This window comes from Macrobrachium nipponense, chromosome 35 (assembly GCF_015104395.2).
Source record: "Macrobrachium nipponense isolate FS-2020 chromosome 35, ASM1510439v2, whole genome shotgun sequence".
Lineage (NCBI taxonomy): Eukaryota > Metazoa > Arthropoda > Malacostraca > Decapoda > Palaemonidae > Macrobrachium > Macrobrachium nipponense.
This window is the reverse complement of record NC_061096.1, coordinates 8,499,641-8,519,713: the sequence shown is the minus strand read 5'-3', so window position 1 is coordinate 8,519,713 and position 20,073 is coordinate 8,499,641. Positions and strand designations below refer to the sequence as shown.

Below are 20,073 nucleotides of genomic sequence, written 5' to 3'. Positions count from 1 at the left end.
CAATTACTTTCAGCGTAGGCTGGAATACGACCGTTAAATTCTTGAACAAGGTGGTAGCGGCAGTAACTACCGTCTGGTAGCCTGCCTGCCTGGATGTAAACACTCCACTTTGCTCTTGGCTGTTTTCTGATGAAGAAGTATGTTTGTGATCTCTTGTCTACCGTTAATCATGATTTCCCAGTGGGATCTTTCCTTTTATTTTGAATATATATTTATATTGTGCCTGATGTTAATATTAATTTACTTTAATAATTAATATGCAAACCCAGTTTTTGTGATAGCCTTGCTAGCCACCTTTCTACTTTGTATTAAGGGTCGGTGGCAAGGTGTTACATACACCTTTATTACATTGTTTAGCCCATTAATGCAAGCAAGATGAGACAGTGTGTTCATTTGGTATTTACGCTTACGCTTTGGAAATTACCAAGGGGATCTTCAGAGGTTTTTTATCCTTTGTTTTTCTTTGGTATTTACTCTTCTCTTTTGTCCTTTCGCTAGCTCATTGGACGAAGAGAGAGGGGGTTTGAGGCGTGTGTTGGTGGTGTTTTGAGGGATCTCCTCTCATTTTGGAGGGGCAGTTCCCTTGGATAGGAGAGGAGTATCCTTAATTTTTGTTTTTAATCATATTTCCTCTCTTTTACAGGCTAACAATGGTGATAGTTGATTACAGCAGTAGATGGTTGGATATCTGAGCCACACTATGTCCTAACCTTAGAATTGTACCCATAACTCGTACCATGCTGTGATACTGGTCCTTGAGTGTGTGAACTTTTTCACTACTGGGAATCATATAAATTTGCCGCTGTTATCCTGGAGTTTTGTCATTGGACACACCCTTTGCGGCTGCCCTGTGATTATTAACTCTACTTTTACTAGTTAATGTGTCTCATCCTGTACAAGAAGTCTTGCAGAAGTTGAGGAGGAAGAGAGCTCGTCAAGTGTCGTCATCTTCCTCTTCGTAATCATCATTTTGTTCATGACACTTACCTGCCAGATATATATATAGCTGTATTTCTCTGACGACCGACAGAATTTCAAAACTCCCGGCAAACGCAGTGGTCGGCCAGGTGGTTAGTACCCATTCCCACCGCTGGGATGGCGGGCCTCAGGAACCATCCCATTTTTCTATTCAGATTTTTTCTGTCGCCGGTCTGTAAACAAACCGTTTCCAGACCTCCGCCTAGGATTTTGAAACTTCATTAGCCGCTTAAGTATCTTGGTTGGTTTGTTTTCTTTTTGGTTTATTAACAAGGATTTGTGGCTAGGCATACGCTTTTAATAAATTGATTTAATTTTGAGTTTTTGAAATAAAACGTCTGAATCTAGTTGGGCTAGTTTCAGACTTTGTTGTCTGCAAAGGGGTTATGGTGAGAATAACGAAACCTTCGATAGATTCTCACGTAATATGCACGATGTGTACATAATTTTTGGTTAAGCATAAATATGATTAGTGTGATATTTGACTGATTCCGAATAGAGATGTATGATTCGTATGTACAAATAGAGCGTAATAGAATTAAGGAGGTTTTGTTTTTTCCTCCAAGATCAGTAAACAGAAGTCAGGGTGATATACCTACAGAACCTCCTGTTAACTTTATTTTGCATAACCTTCCGTTGGCCTACGTGCCTAGAGAGAAGTGTCTGTGGGAGGTAATGTTTTTCTGTTATGGTGGATTATATCAGTAATTGGAATCTAAAGTGTTCACTCTCCAATCAGGGTTTGTGAGTGTAGTGATACTGAATTAATGCCCCTAGTGTAGTGGAGGGGCGTCAGATCGGCCTTATAACGCCTCTAGGTCTAGACCTCTGTCGGACTCCCAGGACCACAGGGAGAGGGCATGTCGAAAGCCGAAGGAGGGTTACGAGGAACCCCCCACTGATCTGGGGTCCCTTCGGCAGGTCCTGAGGACGCTACCCAGGCTGCCAAAGATCGTGCACGTGCACGGATCATGAAGAATTGCCTCCCTTCCTCCGAGACTTCCCCCCCCCATAGGAGGGGGGAATCTCGGAAGGCCTCTCCAATCGAGAGTGGTAAAGAAGACGCCATCGTCTTGGTTTTCTCGCCCTCCTAGGTAGAGGTCTTACGGAAGAGGACGCTTCTTCGAGAAAAGTGCTTCCCTTCCTCCGAGACGTCCCCCCCTCATAGTGTGGGGGAATCTCGGAAGGATATCAGAGACTCCCCTCCCCATGGGGGGGAATCTCGGAAGAAGGCAAGCCCCAATCGTCGGAAGACCCCCATGTGGTAAGGAAGACGCCATAGTCTTTCTCGCCCTCCTAGGAGAGTCTTACGAGAGGACGCGCTTCTTCGATAAAAGGATCGATAGTATCCTCTGCCTCGATTTAAGCGTTCTCGTCCTCCGAGGCGTCTTCCTCGCACGCGGTTGGAGATCTCGGAAGGACTCGTGCCCTTTAAACAGAAGCTTATAGAGGAGGCCACGCTTCACGTTCTCTCTCTCTATTGTTATGCTATTGTTATCATCGCAGCCTTAACATTAAAAAAAAAAAAAAACTTTCCAACGTACCACCGGTCAGGTCGTTCTGGAAGAGACTCGGAAAGCGCTCGATGTCTTAAAACAATTGGGACGCTCGCCAGGACGCTATTTACAAGACGTTCGAAGTAGTAGACATCTGGACGCTTTTCAGGACACTAGGCGTCCTACGAATCAGACTCTAAGGAATAAAGAACGCTCTTCAGATGTGTAAGAGCCCTATGCTTTAATGCCTTTGACAGAAGTCCTATATGGACACTCGTCAGGAGTAAGTTCTAGGACGATGCGCAGACAGAACCTGAGAACGCATACCAGGTTTCCAAAAAATTGTGCACAAGCACGAATCTCGGAAGGCCTCTCCAATCGAGAGTGGTAAGGAAGACGTACGATGTCGCACAAGCGACCATTGTCTTTCTCGCCCTCTTAGGAGAGGTCTTACGGAAGAGGACGCTTCATCGGGTAAGATCTGACGTACGTCCTCCGCCTTGATTATTACGCTTCGTTTTTCCTTCCCCCGGAAGACTTCGAAGTTTTAGTATCCCGACAGAAAGGACGCTTTCGGGCGTCCCTGATTCGAGTCCGGAGAGAAGGAAGAGGGCGTCCCCTTCGCCCATCTTCTTCTCAAAGGATAACTTCTTCGTATGGATCTGCACCATCCAAGAAGGGCCTAGTAGCAATTCAACAATAGTTAGATACCTTTTTCGCAAAGAAAGAATTAAGATCGAGACATCGTAAGAAAGATCTATGTCTAACCCGTAAAGAAATCTAGACGTTCTTCCTTATTCTCCGCGTTCTTCGTCCTCATCCGAATTCGTTGCCTTCTAGACCTCTTAGACTCATTCAGGAGCGCAATAAGCTCCTGTTGATAGTCTCTAGAAGTATCGGCGAAGGAGACAAAGACAATAGATGTCGCACAGGCGACCATCGTCTTTACCAAGAGTCGAAGGACGTTAAGAAGGATAGTTCCGACGTCGAGTTGGAGGAGAATGATCTTGGTGTTCAAGAACGAGAGGTAAGTACTAAACACAAGAAACGCCCTACTCGTCAGGACGCTTTTCAGGACGCTCATGAGGACGCTCGACGTTACAAACAAGACTAAGAAGTCGTATCATGGGTTCAGAAGATATTGAACGACTTAGATGTTACGACAGGTTGCTGCTATATGAGGACGCTTTTGAGGACGCAAAGCGTCCTACTTCTCAGGATAGAATTAGAGGATTTTAGTACGACGTCCATCACGTCAGGTCGTAGATGAGGTCGCTTTTGAGGACGCTAGGCTCCTACACGCTATCGAATTAAAGATACTTTGGCAAGGCGTCCATCACGTCAGGACGCTTTTGAGACGCGAGGCGTTCTTTAACGCTATATCGAAATAGAGATGCTTTGACAAAGACGTTTTCATCAAACGTCGGGACGAAGTGAGGACGCCAGGCGTCCTAAGCGTCGAGAGCATTTTAAGAAGGCTCATCGTCCTTCTCATCAGGGCGCTATGCAGGATCAGAACGCTATACAGGACGCTTTTGAGGACGCTAGGCCGTCCTATGCGTCAAGAAAATTTTTAAGGACGCTTGTCGTCCTTCACATCCTGGATTATTTTCTGTCAGGTATGTGGATTTCCCCCATATAGTAAGATACTAATGGTTTGTCATAAAGGTTTTGTCCAAAGTAAGTGGACGAACCCTCATTGACAAAAAGAAATTCTTTATCCCTACGTACAAGGGTTAGTTCTCATTGATAAACGATTTTGATAACATTATTGTTTAAGCGGATAAGCTCTCATTGACAAGATTCGGAAGAGCTCTTAGTTCATTAGTTAAGAGATTCGTCAAGAGAAAAGACTTGTAGAAGACGTCCATGAAGTCTTAATTCCAGTGGCATCGAAGCTTGAATTGTCCTTTTTCGTTCCTCGTTCTCATTGGAGGATCTCCTTTGAATAACATTAATTCATTCTCTTGACGAAGAGAACGAAACAGCCGTTTTCCATTCTCTCTCTTCCTCGTTGAGGAAAGAATGTAGTAGAGAATTAGCTGTCCAAGTGGCTATAATACTTATGTATTTTATTTTTGCGTTATATTAGTACGTGTGGTCAAGTCATATACGCAAATATCGTACATTCTTCTATGGATGGCAACCGAAAGGACTGTTATTCAAGTTTGTGTTTATTAGGGGGAAGGGGGAATTATCAACATGCACTCCCTTCCAAGAGTTTCCGGGGTAATGGACAAACGCTAAAAAGGTATTGTTACTACAACATCAACTCAGCTTCTACATTTAGCGAATTCTATTTCGCTTAAATATGCTTATTTGAGAGTTTTTTCTTCTGCTAGATAATATTAACAAACTTCTTCCTTCGTAGAAGGGAGTAGATGGTAACGCAGGCAGAATAGTGCGTTGACGATGAATCAATGCTGCTTTCACTGTGGATGACGCAGTATTTTTAATCGGGTACTCCCTGCAACCTTCCAGGAGTTTCCGATTTATATTTTGGATATTGAGTAGTGTTACGACAACGCAACTCAACTTCTGTATTTAGCGAATCCTGTTTTCGCTTAAAGATGTATCTTGAGAGTTTCTTCCGGCTCAAATAATACCAACCTATTCTTTTGTAGAATAGGGTAGCGGGCAACTCAGACTTACTAGTGCAAGAAGGTGAACGTCGGTACACCAAGTCACAACTCAGTACCAAGTAGCGCGCTGTCCATGCTCGGTATGTTACGTCTCTCTCCCCCGAAGGTTGATTGACTAACCGTATCTCTGCCCTACAATCGTGGACTTTAAGCCTAATTGAGGGGAATTATAACATGCATTTATTAAACATTGCTTTCGTTGGCGAAATAATTTTTCAACAGAGATATCCTCTTAATCCTTTCGGTGCCCTTTACCGCACTGTTACAGGATTCTATAAGAGTCTACCGCGGCATAGCACTATATTAAGGCTTCTAGCTGCTAGACAGAGCGCAGCCTTATTACGGAGGGAAGCATGCTCGGTAGGGGAATGGAATTAGTCTGCTGGGACCATTTCCTCCCTGAAGAAGTTTGTTTCCCATGAATAGACTGCAATTCAGACCTGTACAGTTTTTCTTCCCTTTTTTATTTCCCTACCAAAAAATGGAATAATATCCAAGATCTAGAAACGATTCTGAATATCTCGCAATGCTTCAGGTAACACCTCAGGTGATAGCGAAAAATTACCAGGCATCTGTAGAGAGTGTCAGATGTCCTGGCACATATTCTGAAAGAATTGTAATCATTTGGTCGTCCCTAACATTTGTCCTGAAGGAACAGATCAACTCTGGCAAATATCACTCTCTCTTGTCTCTCAAGAACTATCGAGAAATTTTCTCTCGATCCCTGTTCAAGTTAATGGTAGAGAGCCTGTTATGAAAATAGCATGAATGTAACGATTCTCAGAGGTTCGTTACAGGATTGCACATAGTCCGTACGAATCTTCTCGATCGACAGTAATAAATAATGGCATCCGAATAGAATCTTCGATTGGAAGTATATAGAGAGTTGTTGAGAATTTAGGGAAGTCCTTTGTTACATCTCTTTCGCAATGTTTAGGACGAAGAGGCTTCTTCTACTCTGCTGCTCTTATTCTCGATCTGGAGCGATAGCAATAGACGCCATCCTATGGTATTGAACGGGATGGATGTTTAGCCTCTTTTTACCCCGATTTCAAACTCTGGGGATGTAATAAGTTGATTCTTGAAGTCAGACGGAGCGAGAAGAACACTGTTTGCCCAAGAACATTGATTGCCCTATGTGGGCCTTCGAGAAGATAAATTCACAGAGTCACGGTTTACTTTAACAGCGTCACTCTGAGAGGTATCGCAAAACCTCTCCGCCCCTAAGCCTGACTGGAGTTCAGACTGTCGAAAGGTTGACCGAAACAAGAGTTTTTTTCAAAACTAATGACAAATGTCATTGCCAAGGCAAAATGGAGTTGCTGCCTATTTTGCATTATATCAATCGAAGTGAGCTGATTTTGAAATGGTGTAGGAATTAATAGTGTTCTTTCGCCTCGATCTCTGTGAATTGCATTACAGTCTTCTCTTTCCGTCTGAAGAAAGGACTAAGTTGTAAATCCTGATTATTACAAATACGGGAGTATGTGGTTGACGGCATTTGGGCTTAGAGATTTGGATCTGTCAAACAATAAAGCCCTTCACAATATTTAAGGTCTGTGGAAGTCTCGAAACTGTCTAGATCGAAGATTCTGGCATGGAACTTGGATGTAGTCTGAAGTTCTCGATGTCGAAGTATTTCGATCCTCTCTCTGTGAACTTAATGCACGGGACCAGAAAGGCTAATTTTTTCTAACCACTCTAGCTATGAAGGGTTAGGGAAGTTTTAAGCCCATCATCAGACGTTTGTTTTTTTTTGGTTTTAGAAAACATAAGGCGGTGTGTTATCTAAACCGTTCCGTTTCTTGCCTAAGAACGAGAACCCGTCTAACCCTTTGCCCAGGAGCTTGGAAGTCAAGGGGATGGCATATATTATTGGGCAAGAGCCAGAGAGAGTCCTGCCCTGTCGGTCTCTCAAGTTTTATCAAAATAAAACTAAGAAAGTCAGGTTGGTTTCTTCGGACAATCTGCGGTGTTCCGTAATAACCAGACTTGCCCATGTCAAAGAACACCCTGGCGTTATTGTTAGGGAGTTCTTTCAAAGTGGCTCATTATCATGTTTGGACAAGATTTTGAAATCTTTTAACTGAAGTTCACGAGGTGGAGGGCGCGGTCTCGGAAACAATTTCAATAGAGAATGGCACTCGGTGACATCCTGAGTTTTTAGCGAAGCAATGCTGTCACTTCACAATACCTGCGGGATGTGAAGATAGAAAATAAGATTTGCTGCTCGCTAGGGGCCATACGTGTCCGCAGACACAATCTTGGGGGCAAGAAGTACCACTCTTCCTATCCTATAGAAAATGGTTAGGAAGAGTTGTTATTTACAGTTGTTGGGTCGACCGCCAGTGGCGGACTTCTCAATCATTAAGCCTTAGTTAAATATCCTTAACTCTGGCTAGGTTGGTCAGGTGGTGGTATATTTTACTTCTTAGCCCTCATGGTATGGGTCATATGGTCTAGTCACATTGTGGTCATGCTCCCGTTGACAGATCATCTAGAGCGCACCAACTACACAGGTTACGCCTTGTTGGTAACTCTAGTAAAGCAGAAGCAGGCTTCGGTGACAATAATCACAAAGTCAGCTATGCTAACAGGTAAGGAACCAAGATGTCAATCATCTGCACTTGAGGTGTTTCCAAAATCCTTCTATTCTGTCCCTTCCCACCTCCAATGGTGGGAGTCCGCTATATATATATCTGGCAGGTAAGTGTCATGAACAAAATGATATTGTCATGATACAATAAAGTTTGTTCATACTTACCTGACAGATATATATAATCAAGTACCCACCCACCTCCCCTCAGGGGACAGTGGTATGAAAAATCTGAATAGAAAATGGGATGGTTCCTGAGGCCCGCCGCCCACGCTGGCGGGAATGGGTACTAAACCACCTGGCCGACCACGTGCGTTTGCCGGGAGTTTTGAAATTCTGTCGGTCGTCAGAGAAATACAGCTATATATATATCTGTCAGGTAAGTATGAACAAACTTTATTGTATCATGACAATATCATATTTTTCTTCGACCTCCTCCCCTTCGACTTCTAAGGCTCTATGCCGAAGAAGGAGAAGGTAGTCTCCCTCCCTCCCCGCCTCCCTAGAAGCCTTGTCACGGGACTTCTAAGGGTTTGCCACCTAGAACTAAGGAGGCAGTTGGGTCTTCTGCTGGGTTGCATGTTTCTTCGGGAACAGGAACTGTCACACTGTCAACAGGGACTAGCGTGTCGGGAGCCATAGAAGCACAAACTTCGGTTCGCACTTCTGCTGCTAGTCCTAGAGGTTCTGCCCCCAAGACTAGTTCCATGTTGGGCGCTCATTCATGAGATAACCCAAGTGCACGTAAATCTACGGATTCGCATGCATGTAGAGTCGGAGACGCTGAGTCCGCTCACCATCACGATTCGGGCACGGAGCAGAAGAAAGGAGTGAATCGCTCGGGTGACTCACACCTTGCCGGTGATCGCTTTCACGATGATCGCTCAGTACCCAGGGTTGACTTGACGGTCCGCCGGACCATGCATGCGGTGAGGAAGGATCTTCCATCAGATCAAGATACTATGTCCCTTAGACAGATTTCAATTCTCAGTCCCCTATGGTTTCTGACGTTTAGGGAGCCTTGAGTGTATATATTCTGTTGAATTGCACTGGTATTCCAGTCTGAAATGCTTGCGTTTAGGGCTGGTTTTTATGCTCGATCTTTCTCGATTTCTACAGGAGTCGAGGAGGGGCCCTGCCCCAATGATTGTTTGCTGAAATTCAGGGGTCTCGCCGAGCGCTTAAATTCTTGGGAATTTCTAGCACTCTTTAAGTGTTTTGGTCTTCAATGATCTGCAAACACTTGGGCAAGACGAGAATTCCAGATAATTGTTGCTACAATACTCGGGAATCTCACTGAATGCTCGAATTCCTTGGAATTTCTGGCATTCTTAATGTTATGGTTTACTGTAGTAATTTCCAAACACTCGGGCGAGACAGACATCCCTGGTAACTGTAATTACAAAAATCGAGAGTCTCACTGAGCCATTAAATTCCTTGGAATTTGTGGTGTTCACAGAGTGATTTGGTTTTCTGTGATTTCAAAACAATTGGGAAACAGGCATTCCCGGTAATTATAATAATCAGGAGTCTCGTCGACCCCCTGGATCCCTTGGTTTCGCTGACGCTCGCTGAGTGCTTTGCTTCATCATATTGCAGAATACCTGGGCGAGCCAAAGCTCACCCAATTATTGTCTTACAAGAGTCGGGTTTTCTTACGAATTCTAGTGCTCGCCAATTGCTCACTATCACGAGTACTTGGATAGTGAGAAGAGCCTTTACCAGTACAGGTGAGTTCACTCTTCAGTCTGGTTTGGAGTTAGCAGAGCTTGGAACTTCATGCAACACCTTTTAGGTGAATGGTCAAGGGTCAAGCACTGTCCTCATGTCTTGGACCTTAGAGTCCGAACATATAGGACAGCAGACACAGAAACCCTCTTTATTCTTCTTCTTAGAGCTTCGGCCTCAAAGGAGAACAGTTAATTGTGTCTTCGGAGCCCTAGGAGTTCGAACCCAGGTTCATTCTCCTGTCTCGAGTTCCAAGGGGCTGCGTTGGGTACTTGTGTACGGGTCTCTTCAAGTGTACAACCTCCAAAGGGGATCATACATCCACAGTCAGTGAGAAGTAGTCCTCTCTCAATCATGACAGTGGCGCAGGGTGAGAGAAGGGACCGAGTCACATTGAAGGCTTGGACCCACTTGTGAAAGCCGGGAATGGCCAAGATTGATGTCGCTGTTCCTCAGGTTCGATCATGGAAAAGATGATTGTGTAGCAAGACGTGGCAAGTTCTCACCAGCTTTTACTACATTTAACTTCAGTCAACCTTTGCTCACGTTCACACGAATGAAATGGTTGTAGGAAATGAATGCTTCATTTAACAAAGTGAGAACATCGCAAAGTCAGAGAAGAGTGGGCAAGAACAGTCAATCTCCTCTCTCTTTTTTCCCTCTACTTCCTGGTTATACCGGAATGAACAAGGGAATAAATGGTATTCTATGGAGTATACTCCTTAGAGTTCAAATCTGAGAGACTATGTATTTGGTTCTATCTTAGAATTTTACAGTACTCATGTCAATCTGTTCAGGATGGATAGCACCGAGAGGTTTGAACACCTCCCCAGTGCTACTGTTTTGGGAACAACCAGTTTATCTTGAACTAGTCGTCTTCGTTATCCTGTTCTCACCGTAGAAATCTCCCTTTGGAAGGGACAACTTCACCTTCGCTCTCTTCATTAGAGAATGAAGGTCTGCTCCCAGTCCTTATTCTTGTCTCTCGAATGAAGAAGACTGCCTGGAGCACAATTTACAGGAACCTACAAATATACTAGTATATTCTCCTTGCTACATGCTTCTCTTATCAGTTGTATCATCCGAGTAATAGGCGCAGGCTGTGAAGCGTAAAGGAAATTGAGTAGTGATGCCTTGCCGCCTGGTTGAGTCCGCTAGTATATCTGCAGCAGGGTTTGTTTTTTCAAATCTTTTTGAGTTGGTGTGCCTGGGTGTATTCCACACAAAATAAGGCTACTTATGATTAATGAGTTAAAATAACAAACATTAAGATATTCAGTAAGTTCAACTAAATTAGTTTTAGTTTATTGTTTAATAAATGTTTTTGTGGTATTGCTCTGCTCAGTGTGAAAATTGTATTTTGAAGTGTCATCATATATAAGGATGTTCTGATGGATGGAGCTTGTCAGTTTTTTTTTATTGTTTATTATTAATGCTTTTAAGTTTAATAGCTTTTGGTTTTTGGGTTGACAGAAGCAAAACCAATATCATCTGAAAAGGAAGAAGCTGATGAAAAGGTTTTTGTGGCTGCTCTGTCATCCATCCGACCCCATGAAAAGAGAACGCTTAACTTTCTTATAAATGAATATTTGGTTACCAATTCTTACAAGTTGACAGCAATTACATTTGCTGATGAAAATGATGATCAGGTAAGATGACTAATTGACTACTTTTTTGTATTGATAAATGTGATATTTTTTTTTTAGTAACATACATCTAATCATTTTTTTTAGCTTAGTATGAAGTTAAACTAAAGTTATTGTAAATTTATGTGTGCATAAGTATGTTAATGTTACTTTCATTTCTTTTCTTAAATATTCACTCGAGAAGGGTGCAACTTTACCCACTAGGTATTATGTGTGGATATCTATTACCTTGGTTAAAACAAAAAAATTTGAAGGGTTGTTCTTTATTAATACTCTATTTTGTAATTGAGACTTACCCAGTAATTATATAGCTATAGTTTCCACGTGCAGCAGCCCGATTCAAATTTCGGGGATAGCACTTCGATTGCTGTGTAGGTATATAGTGCCATACCCAAATGGCAATGCTAATTAGCTAAGCACTTCATTCTTGTTTTCTGATTATATCACCGTATTTTGGTAGTATTACACAACCACCAGAACGAATTTGTAGCCTTCGAGCAGGATGAGTCTTGTCTTTTGTTTAATTCAGATTATCATCAAGCTGGATATTTGTACTCTCCGGGAATAGTTTTTGGAATGTAACACTATTCATACTCCTAATACTTTTGCATATTTTTTACTTACTGGCTTATGCTATGTGTAAGTTGTCTGTTAATAATTGCCTTAAGTTATCTTGATTTTACATCATTCCTTTAGGCTGAACTTTTGTTTGTTCCGACACGGGATACAAACCTTTCGGTCCTTTTACAATAGGAAGGTAACTAGCGGCAGCTGGATGGTCGTAAGCTTTCGAACAAGGGAGTTCGGTAGTTAACTGCTTGTCCAACAGTGCGCGCGCCGCACGACTGGGAGGCGAAGAATCACTTTTGCTTTCGGCCTGCTGGTGTGTAGACGTGCTCTTCATCGCTCTCTGCCCGCTTCATCGTCGTGTGCTTTCAGGATATTTGTGTTTTCTCTTACTATTTGTGTGTGTGTAAAAGTGAACTGTAAGTACTCTTTTTCATTTTTTCATATACACTTATTATTAATTCAAATAAATAATGGACCAAGGATCGAAGGAATCTCCATGCCCCGGGGTGGAGGGGCGTAAATGTGGGAAATTTAAAAGTTTTCCAGAGATCGATCCCCATGTCCTTTGTGCTCAGTGTTGAGGGCGAGAGTGCTTTCGCACCGAGCCCTGTATTTTTTTGGGTGAAAGTGTGAAAGTGAAAATCGTAAGTGCTGTGCTTTTTTTCATTTTTTATTTATTTTCTTGCCCTTTGCGCTCGGTGCCGAGGGCACGAATGATCTAGGCCCGAGCCTTTTATTTTTGTGTGAAAGTGAAAGTGAAATTGTAAATGCAGTATTCTTTTTTATTTTCATGTATTATTATCATTATGGATCAAGGTTTACGCTCATACCCAGGAATTGATCCTTATGCCCTTGTGCTCGGTTCCGAGGGCGTGAATGCTCTCGGCCCAAGCCTTTTTAATTTTGTGTGAATTGAAAGTGAAATTGAAAATGCAGTATTCTTTTTCATTTTCATGTATTATTATCATTATGGATAAAGGTTTCCGCTCATACCCGGGAATTGATCCTCATGCCTTGCACTCGGTGCCGAGGGCGCGAATGCTCTCGAGCCGAGCTTTGTATTGGTCAGAGGTGCAGTGGGTGTTGTGCGGGGGCGGGAAGAACGAAGGCCTGCTAAGAAGTCGTTGGAAAGCTCTCCTGCGACTCCCTTGGTAACCGATTCTTGGTCTTCTTTCCTGCCCCCCCGCTCAGCTCCCACGTATGGCACCTTCCCCTTCGGGGAGGGTTTCGAGGTCCTTCTTCTTCGCCTGATCCGTCAAGTGTAGAGGAGGGCGCTCGTTACCCGACGTGCATTTATATTTTGGGTCTTCCATTTGTTCGGGGTGGGGCTCGTCCCCCCCCGCGTGAGGGGAACCCCTCCCGTATATACTCGACTCTTGCTTCCGCAGGTGCTTCTGCTGTGGGGGATGACCTGGGACAGGTGTGGGCGTCATTGGGACTCCAGGGCGTGCCGAGTGTCCAGGGGCTGCTCCATCGTCTGGTGCGGTCACCCATGGAGTGGTGACCACGACTTCCACTTTGTCTACCCCAGGGTACGCTGCCCCTCCTCACCTAGTGTATTCTCCGCACGTGGTTTCTGTGACTCCTTCAGCCGCTGTGCAGGGGCCGTTTGTCGCCGTACCGAGGAGGGGCGTGCCGCCGCTGCCCAGATTTGCTGTGCTGCCTCGCCTGGACTTCCGCTGCCCTAAGAGCTCGCCCCTGGACCTGCCGCTGGTACCCAGGATGTTGCTGGCTGCTGCCCCGTCTCCTGGACTACCTGCCGTGCCTGCCGTACCTGCCTCCGATGCTGTGCTGGCTGTTCCTGCTGTTCTTGCCGCTCCTGCTGTTCCCGTACTTGCTGGCGTCATCCCTGCCCACAGTTGCTGCCCCAGACGTTGGTCTGTCCGGACAGGTGCATCCGGGCCCTGTTGCTTTGGCAACAGCAGCCCCGGCTCCGCCCTGGATGGCTGACCTCACGTCTGTCCTGAGGAAGCTGATGAAGAAGAAAAGGAAGAGGAGGAAGGTGTCGTCGTCGTCTTTGTCTTCTTCGTTGTCTGCAGCCGCCCCCTCCCCTTCGACTTCCAAGGCTACCCAGCCGAGGAAGAAGAAGGCTGCCTCCTCCCCTCCTAAGAAGGCTCCTTCGAGAACTTCTCAGGGCCTGTCCCGCTCCGGTGGGACGGGGGGTCCTTCCGCTGGTCCTGCTGCTCCTTTGGGAGTAGGGCCCGTCTCTCCTTCCGCAAGGAAGAAGAGACGGGGACAGAGGAGGTACCGGCTAACTGGTACTTCCTCGCCTGGTGCTAGAGGTTCTGCCGCTACACCAGGTTCCGTCTCGGCCTCTCGTTCGCGAGAGGTACTGAGTGTACGGTCACCCACGGGTGGCTGTGCAGCCAAGAACCAGACGCGAGAGCTCGCTTGGTGCCAGGTTCACGGCACGGAGCGGAAGGCTGGTGAGAGCCGCTCAGGCGACTCTTACCAGGCCAGCTCTCGCTCTCGTAGCGACCAGCCAGTCACCCAGGTTGACGTGACGGTCCCAGACCGGCCACGGGCTGAGGCTGGGAAGAGGTCCCCCCGATCGCTGGCGCCAGTGGTTCGACGCGCCTTGAGGACACGCACCGGTCTCACCGCGACATTGGTCTCTGCAGGTCGCCTGACCGCCGCTGCCACAGGGACCGGACTGGTAGGGCGACCAGCAGCAGTTCCTCTGACGCATGAGATCGGGACCGCTGTTCTCGGTCGGGGAGAGCGGCACAACCAGGCCTGCAGCTCGATCCCCACAGCGGGTTGGTGATCGCCTGCAGCCCCGCAAGAACACTGGTTCTGCCAGTGAGGGAGGTCTTCTCTCCCGTGCCTTCAACTTCCTTGGGTTACACCGGGAAGGGCGAGACACCGAGGAGAGGAGTAATCGTGAGGGGCGTGCCCCGCACGATCCTGTCACGACGCTGTACGTACCAGGCATGATCTTAGTATCGACCAGGTCGTATGTGCAAGTGACAGGGAGAGACCTGGAGGGGTCTGTCGCTTTGCCCCTCCTGAAGGGGGAGGATCTCGGGAGTTGCTCTTGTTTGAGGGGCTTGACGGTCCTACTCCGCAAGATGCAGTCACCCCAGGGATCCACAGGAACTTTGCCAAGGTTATTGCGCTGATTCGTCAGCACAACGACTTCGGGGAAGGATCGCCGCTCCCACCATCCGAGCAACATCCCGGCTCGAGTCATTTTGGGGTCCAAGAAGGAACCCAAACCGACGGTGGGTCTGCCGCGATCGCAGCTTGCCGACTCTGTTGGACCAGGTGAAGTCTCTCGTCTTCGAACAGGACGGCTCACATGAGCGGTCTGTCAGACCGAAAAAGGCTACTTCCTCCGCCTCTACTGCGACAGCGGCGATTTTACCTGCGTCGGAGGACGGTATCGGCTCTCTCCTGTCAGGTTTCGATCAGCCCCACCCAGACGACGTTCACAGTGGCGGCAGACCCTTACCTACAGTGCGAGTTCATAACCCTCCTCGGGGAAAACGTTTCTCCTGACGATACGTTTTCCCAGACTCTGGAAGACCATCGCCACAAGGTGATGGCTGCTAATACTCTCTTCTCCAACTGCTAGTTCTGCTGGGAAGGCGAGCGAGTATCCAATTCCTCCCCCATTCCCTCTCTCCTTACGGCTACGAGGGAAAGGGGAGGGATCCTGCAGAGAGTTCTCTGTAGGGTCCCGCGTTGGGGACTGTATTACCGGGTGGGGGGACCTTCGGGTCCTACTTGACGTAAGCCCCCGTCGTTGAGGAAGGATCCTGCCCCATTCTCGATTTCTACGGGAATCGGGAGGACCACCAACTGATGATCGTTTGACGAATTTGGGGGGGTGGGTTTCCGCCGAGTGCTTAGAATTCTGCAGAATTTCTAGCACTCTCAGTGTTCGAGTTTTTTACGATCTCCAAACACTTAGGCGAAACCACGGATGGTCCAGAGGGGGTGGACTAGTACGAGAATCCCCAATAATTGTTACCACGATAATCGGGAACCTCGCCGAATGCCCGAATTCCTGGAATTTCCAGTATTTCGAAGAAGCACTGCTGCTGAAGGAAGAATATCTCACAGTAGGCAACCAACCCTGGAATAGAGAAGAACGGACAGGAACATCCAGTTTGGCTTGAACTATCGCTTCGGTGTTCTGTTCACCATTGAAGCTTCTTTTGGGGAGAAGTGGAAGACTTCTCCTTCACTCTCTTGACTAGAGAACGAAGGCGGTCGATCTCCAATCCTTATTCTCATTCCTCGAAGGGAAAAGAATTTAGGATGGAGGTCGTTGTACAGAAACCTACAAATATACTACGTATATTACCCTCGCGACATAATTCTGTTAAGCAGTTGAATTGTCCGGGGTGTAGGCGCATACCGTAGTTAACTCTACGGATTGTGACCTAGACGACTAGTATCCTAATTGAACTGCAACTCAGGACTGCCTGCAACCTCCCAGGAGTTACCAGTTTCGATTTTAGATACTTATGGTATTGTCACGACAACACCAACTCAGCTTTTGTATTTACCGAAATCTGTTTCGTTTAAATATAATTGCTCGACCGTATTTTTTTTTATGCTCGATGGTTCTAGCCGAACGCATTCCTTCTTGGAATGGATTACCTGGCAACTCAGGATGACGAGTCAGTGAGAGCTAACTGTATTGGACTGCTCGATAGCAGCTCAGTACCAGCTGGCTCTCCGAGATGCACGGTCGGGTATGTCTCTCTCCCCTGCAATAATTGACTACCGAACCGTATCTCTGCCCAACAATCAAGGACTTAGGTCTCTGATTAATGGGGATTCTCGCATACATGAATGACCATCTACTGCTGTGACGCTCTATTTCATCGCCTTCGACATTGCGAGAATTTTCAACAGAGCTATCTCTTGGACTCTTTCATCTTTCTGTTTACCGCACAGTAACAGAGGTCTGTACTAGTCTCCCGCTGCATCACACTGCGATAATGCGGGATGATTTCTTCAGACATCTGAGTTTGTCTTCAAAATATCTCGTATTCGTAGGTGTGCAATTGTTCACTGTTTGCCCCGAATTAACAGATGTATCGGAAGACATCGCCTACTCCCCGACCTGCCAGCTCTACTTCCAAATGTTCAGCCCATGAGAAGCAGTTCTTCAGGCAGTACTTCCCTGTGTTTTCATTACTGAAAAACAAAAACACCCCGCTTTCATTGCAACTACGACTCCTCACCGGACAGCAATGAAATAGTGGTTAGCGTTTTCAGTCATTGTAAGCCCAGTTTCAGAATCTTGAGAATCCCTTCCTTCTCCGATTCGGCTGTGAAGATGTAGGTTACATTCACTGTCCACCTTCATCTTCAACGGCACATAGTGTTGTTTCTCCTTAGCTGAGATTCAACTACTATGAGAATGTCTGGCCATCAGGGACCTCGGTCTCTAGAAGGCAATTGACTTTCGCCTGTTGGGCACATGCCTTAAGAGAATCATCACCTCGCCGTCCGGCATTGGTGACAAAACAAATTTTACGATTTGTTTGTTCGGTCTCTCAGCATAACCCTTTAAAGGGCGAAGGTCACGTGACTTGCTCGGATGCTTGGACAACTTTCCTCACTACTGAACGCAGTCAGTCGGCAGCTGTCAGAGCGCCCGAGTCAGTTACGAACTACGCTGTGGACTTAGTTCGGTTGTTCCAGATCAATCATTACTTCGTCTTAATAGCTTGTCCCAGTACCCATACCATCGACACCCACCATGGAGTGTCGGTGTCCTATCCACTACCGAGAAGAACAACTTCGCTGCATTAGGATACGAGAATGCGAGACACTTCGCTGCAAACTTCGCTGCAGACGGATAGACCTGTATAGGTACTGGACATCACTGAAGTCGAGAAGAGGGATAGGTCATGCGACTATGCCCTTCTTTTCCTCTGAGGGAACTGCATGACTTTTCCTGCAAAGTCAAGCATCCAGGGGATGGGGATCCGTGACGCTCTATTTCGTACTGAACTTCGTAGCGAAGACTCGGAACCCTTCGGTCCCTGACGATCGGTTCGAGTCCTTCACAATCCCCTCCCTAATGGACTTCACCACCTTCGATGCGAAGGAGATGCTGCTTTGTCCTGTGAGGGTGCGAAGGCGCTATCTGTAGAAAACTCACCTCAGGCTGAGTGTTGACGCCTCTTCATTAGCACCGGGATGACCTAGAAAGAAGTACAGGAACACTCTTTCCTTCTGACTACGTGAGGTTATGAGGAGCGCGTACGAAGCTGATGGTAGCGAAGACATCCGTACCCTTCATTCGAGAGCCCACAAAGTTAGAGATATTGGTTCTTCCCTCGCATTCCGCAAGAACTTCTCCGTGGCGCAGGTACTGAAGGCAGGGGTCTGGTACAACCAGACCACATGCACCTCCTTCTACCTTCGGGATATTGCCCACGGGTCATTGGATACTTTTTCCTTGGGACCCGTGGTGGCTGCTCAACACGTGTAGCTAACCCAGACCCTCGCAGGCTGTAAGAATGGATGAGTGAATGAGAGTGTGACTGGCTCCTCTTCCCATCTTTTTCTCCCCCTCTACCTGTGGGTAGAGGGATACGGTCGTCACCCTGCTGGATAAGGACGAGATGCGGGTGAGCTACTCGACAGAGTCCCATCCTATCCCTTTCACTAGGGATGGGAGCGAATATCCACCACTTCCCCAAGTGGAAGCCATCAAGAGACAAACCCATAACTTTATGTTGCCTCTTGCAAAAAGGAACAAGTTCTTGCTTGCTGGTACAAAGAGATACGCTTGCCTCTCTCTTAGTACTTGGTCCAGAGGTCTGACCATTGATCCTGCGGTGCACACCCCGATCAATCGGACAGAGGCTTGGATCCCTCCCTCGCTCTTACGACCAGGGAGGCATTCCAAGGTTGGGCAAACACCAGTCTGTTCACAAAAGACTCAGATTCCTCCCACCAAGAAGTGAGTCTTCCTATTGTAAAAGGACCGAAAGGTTTGTATCCCGTGCCAGAACAAATGACAATTTGTCCAAAATTGCATTTTTCCTAACTATACAAACCTGAGGTCCTTTTACACACAGTCCCACGTCATGCCACCCCTCACTGCATTTTTTGCTTGGGCCTAAAGCAAAAGTGATTCTTCGCCTCCCAGTCAGACAAGCAGTTAACTACCGAACTCTCTTGTTCGAAATCTTACGACCACCCAACTGCCGCAAGTTACCTTCCTATTGTAAAAGGACCTCAGTTTTGTATAGTTAGGAAAAATGCAATTTTGGACAAATTGTCATTTTATATTTTGTTTACCGGCCATAGGTTATTAGCAAGACACCAGTAAATAATTACCCTAAAATAGTCCTAGAATGTTATTCCATTCTCGTATCTCAAAACCTTTGCATTGATAATTTACTTATCAGGGATTAGGCTATGTTCAAGTCTCCAGTAAATAATTACCTCTAATGCTTTCTTTCAAGTACATTCAGTTTTTTGTAAATATTCTTTTATATTGGAGTTGAATTTGCTTTGAGATTTTATTATGAAAACTACTTGTTTATATACATACAAGTAGTGCCTCAGGATACAAAAGTAATCCATTCCGAAGCGGCCTTCGTAACCTGATTTTTTCGTAACTTGAACCACATTTTACACGTAAATTGCCTAATTCGTTCCAAGCCCTACAAAAACACCCCAGTAAATTTTATAATAAAGCTAAAATTTGACCAATAAAACAATGAAATCAATAATTTGAACCCATTCAATGCCTAACATCAAACTACCATATACTATATGTACCTGCAAATATAAAATAAAGTTGTACAAGTGTACATGGTACAAGAAATACTGTACGTACATATGTAGTAAAATGTGGAACCTTACCTTTCGAGTCAGGTGATCTCCGAAAGTGGCGACAGAGGAGGAGACAAATGGCAGAAAACAAGAACTCTTAACTTTACAAAACACATTAAAAAATGGCAGAAAACATTAACACTAAACTTTACGAAACACATTAACAAATGGCAGAAAACATTAACACTTAAGGGGACTGTCCGCTATGATGTCTATTTTTTTTATTTATTACGCAAAATAGACAATTTTCATATATGTTTTAGATATATATAATACCTTCATCATATAAAAATTTCAAGTCATTTGAGCAAAAACTTTTAGTTTTATTAGCAAAAATTATGATTAAAAAAAAAATAGGTAACGATTTCTCCGCTATTATGACATCAGTTGTATTGAAAATCATACCATAAAAACTTCTTTATATACGGAACAATTCTGTGTGACAGAATTTTGATTTTTGTTTTTGTTTTTTTTTAAGAATTTTTTTTTTTTTTTTAAGTAGTCTAGACACTCAAAAAAATCTAAATAAAAAAAACAAAAAAAAGGAAGAAAGAAATCAATATTCTGTCACACAGAATTATGGGATTTTTATTCCTCTCTCT

At 45.4% G+C, this 20,073-nt stretch overlaps 1 protein-coding gene across 1 annotated transcript in view; it reads left to right on the top strand.

Moving 5' to 3' along the window:
• Positions 1 to 20,073, top strand: part of LOC135208280 (RAB11-binding protein RELCH-like) — a 231,746-nt gene that overhangs the window by 65,330 nt on the left and 146,343 nt on the right. The window contains 1 exon segment of the mRNA XM_064240384.1: positions 10,914 to 11,089. Coding sequence (XP_064096454.1) covers positions 10,914 to 11,089 — 176 coding nt within the window.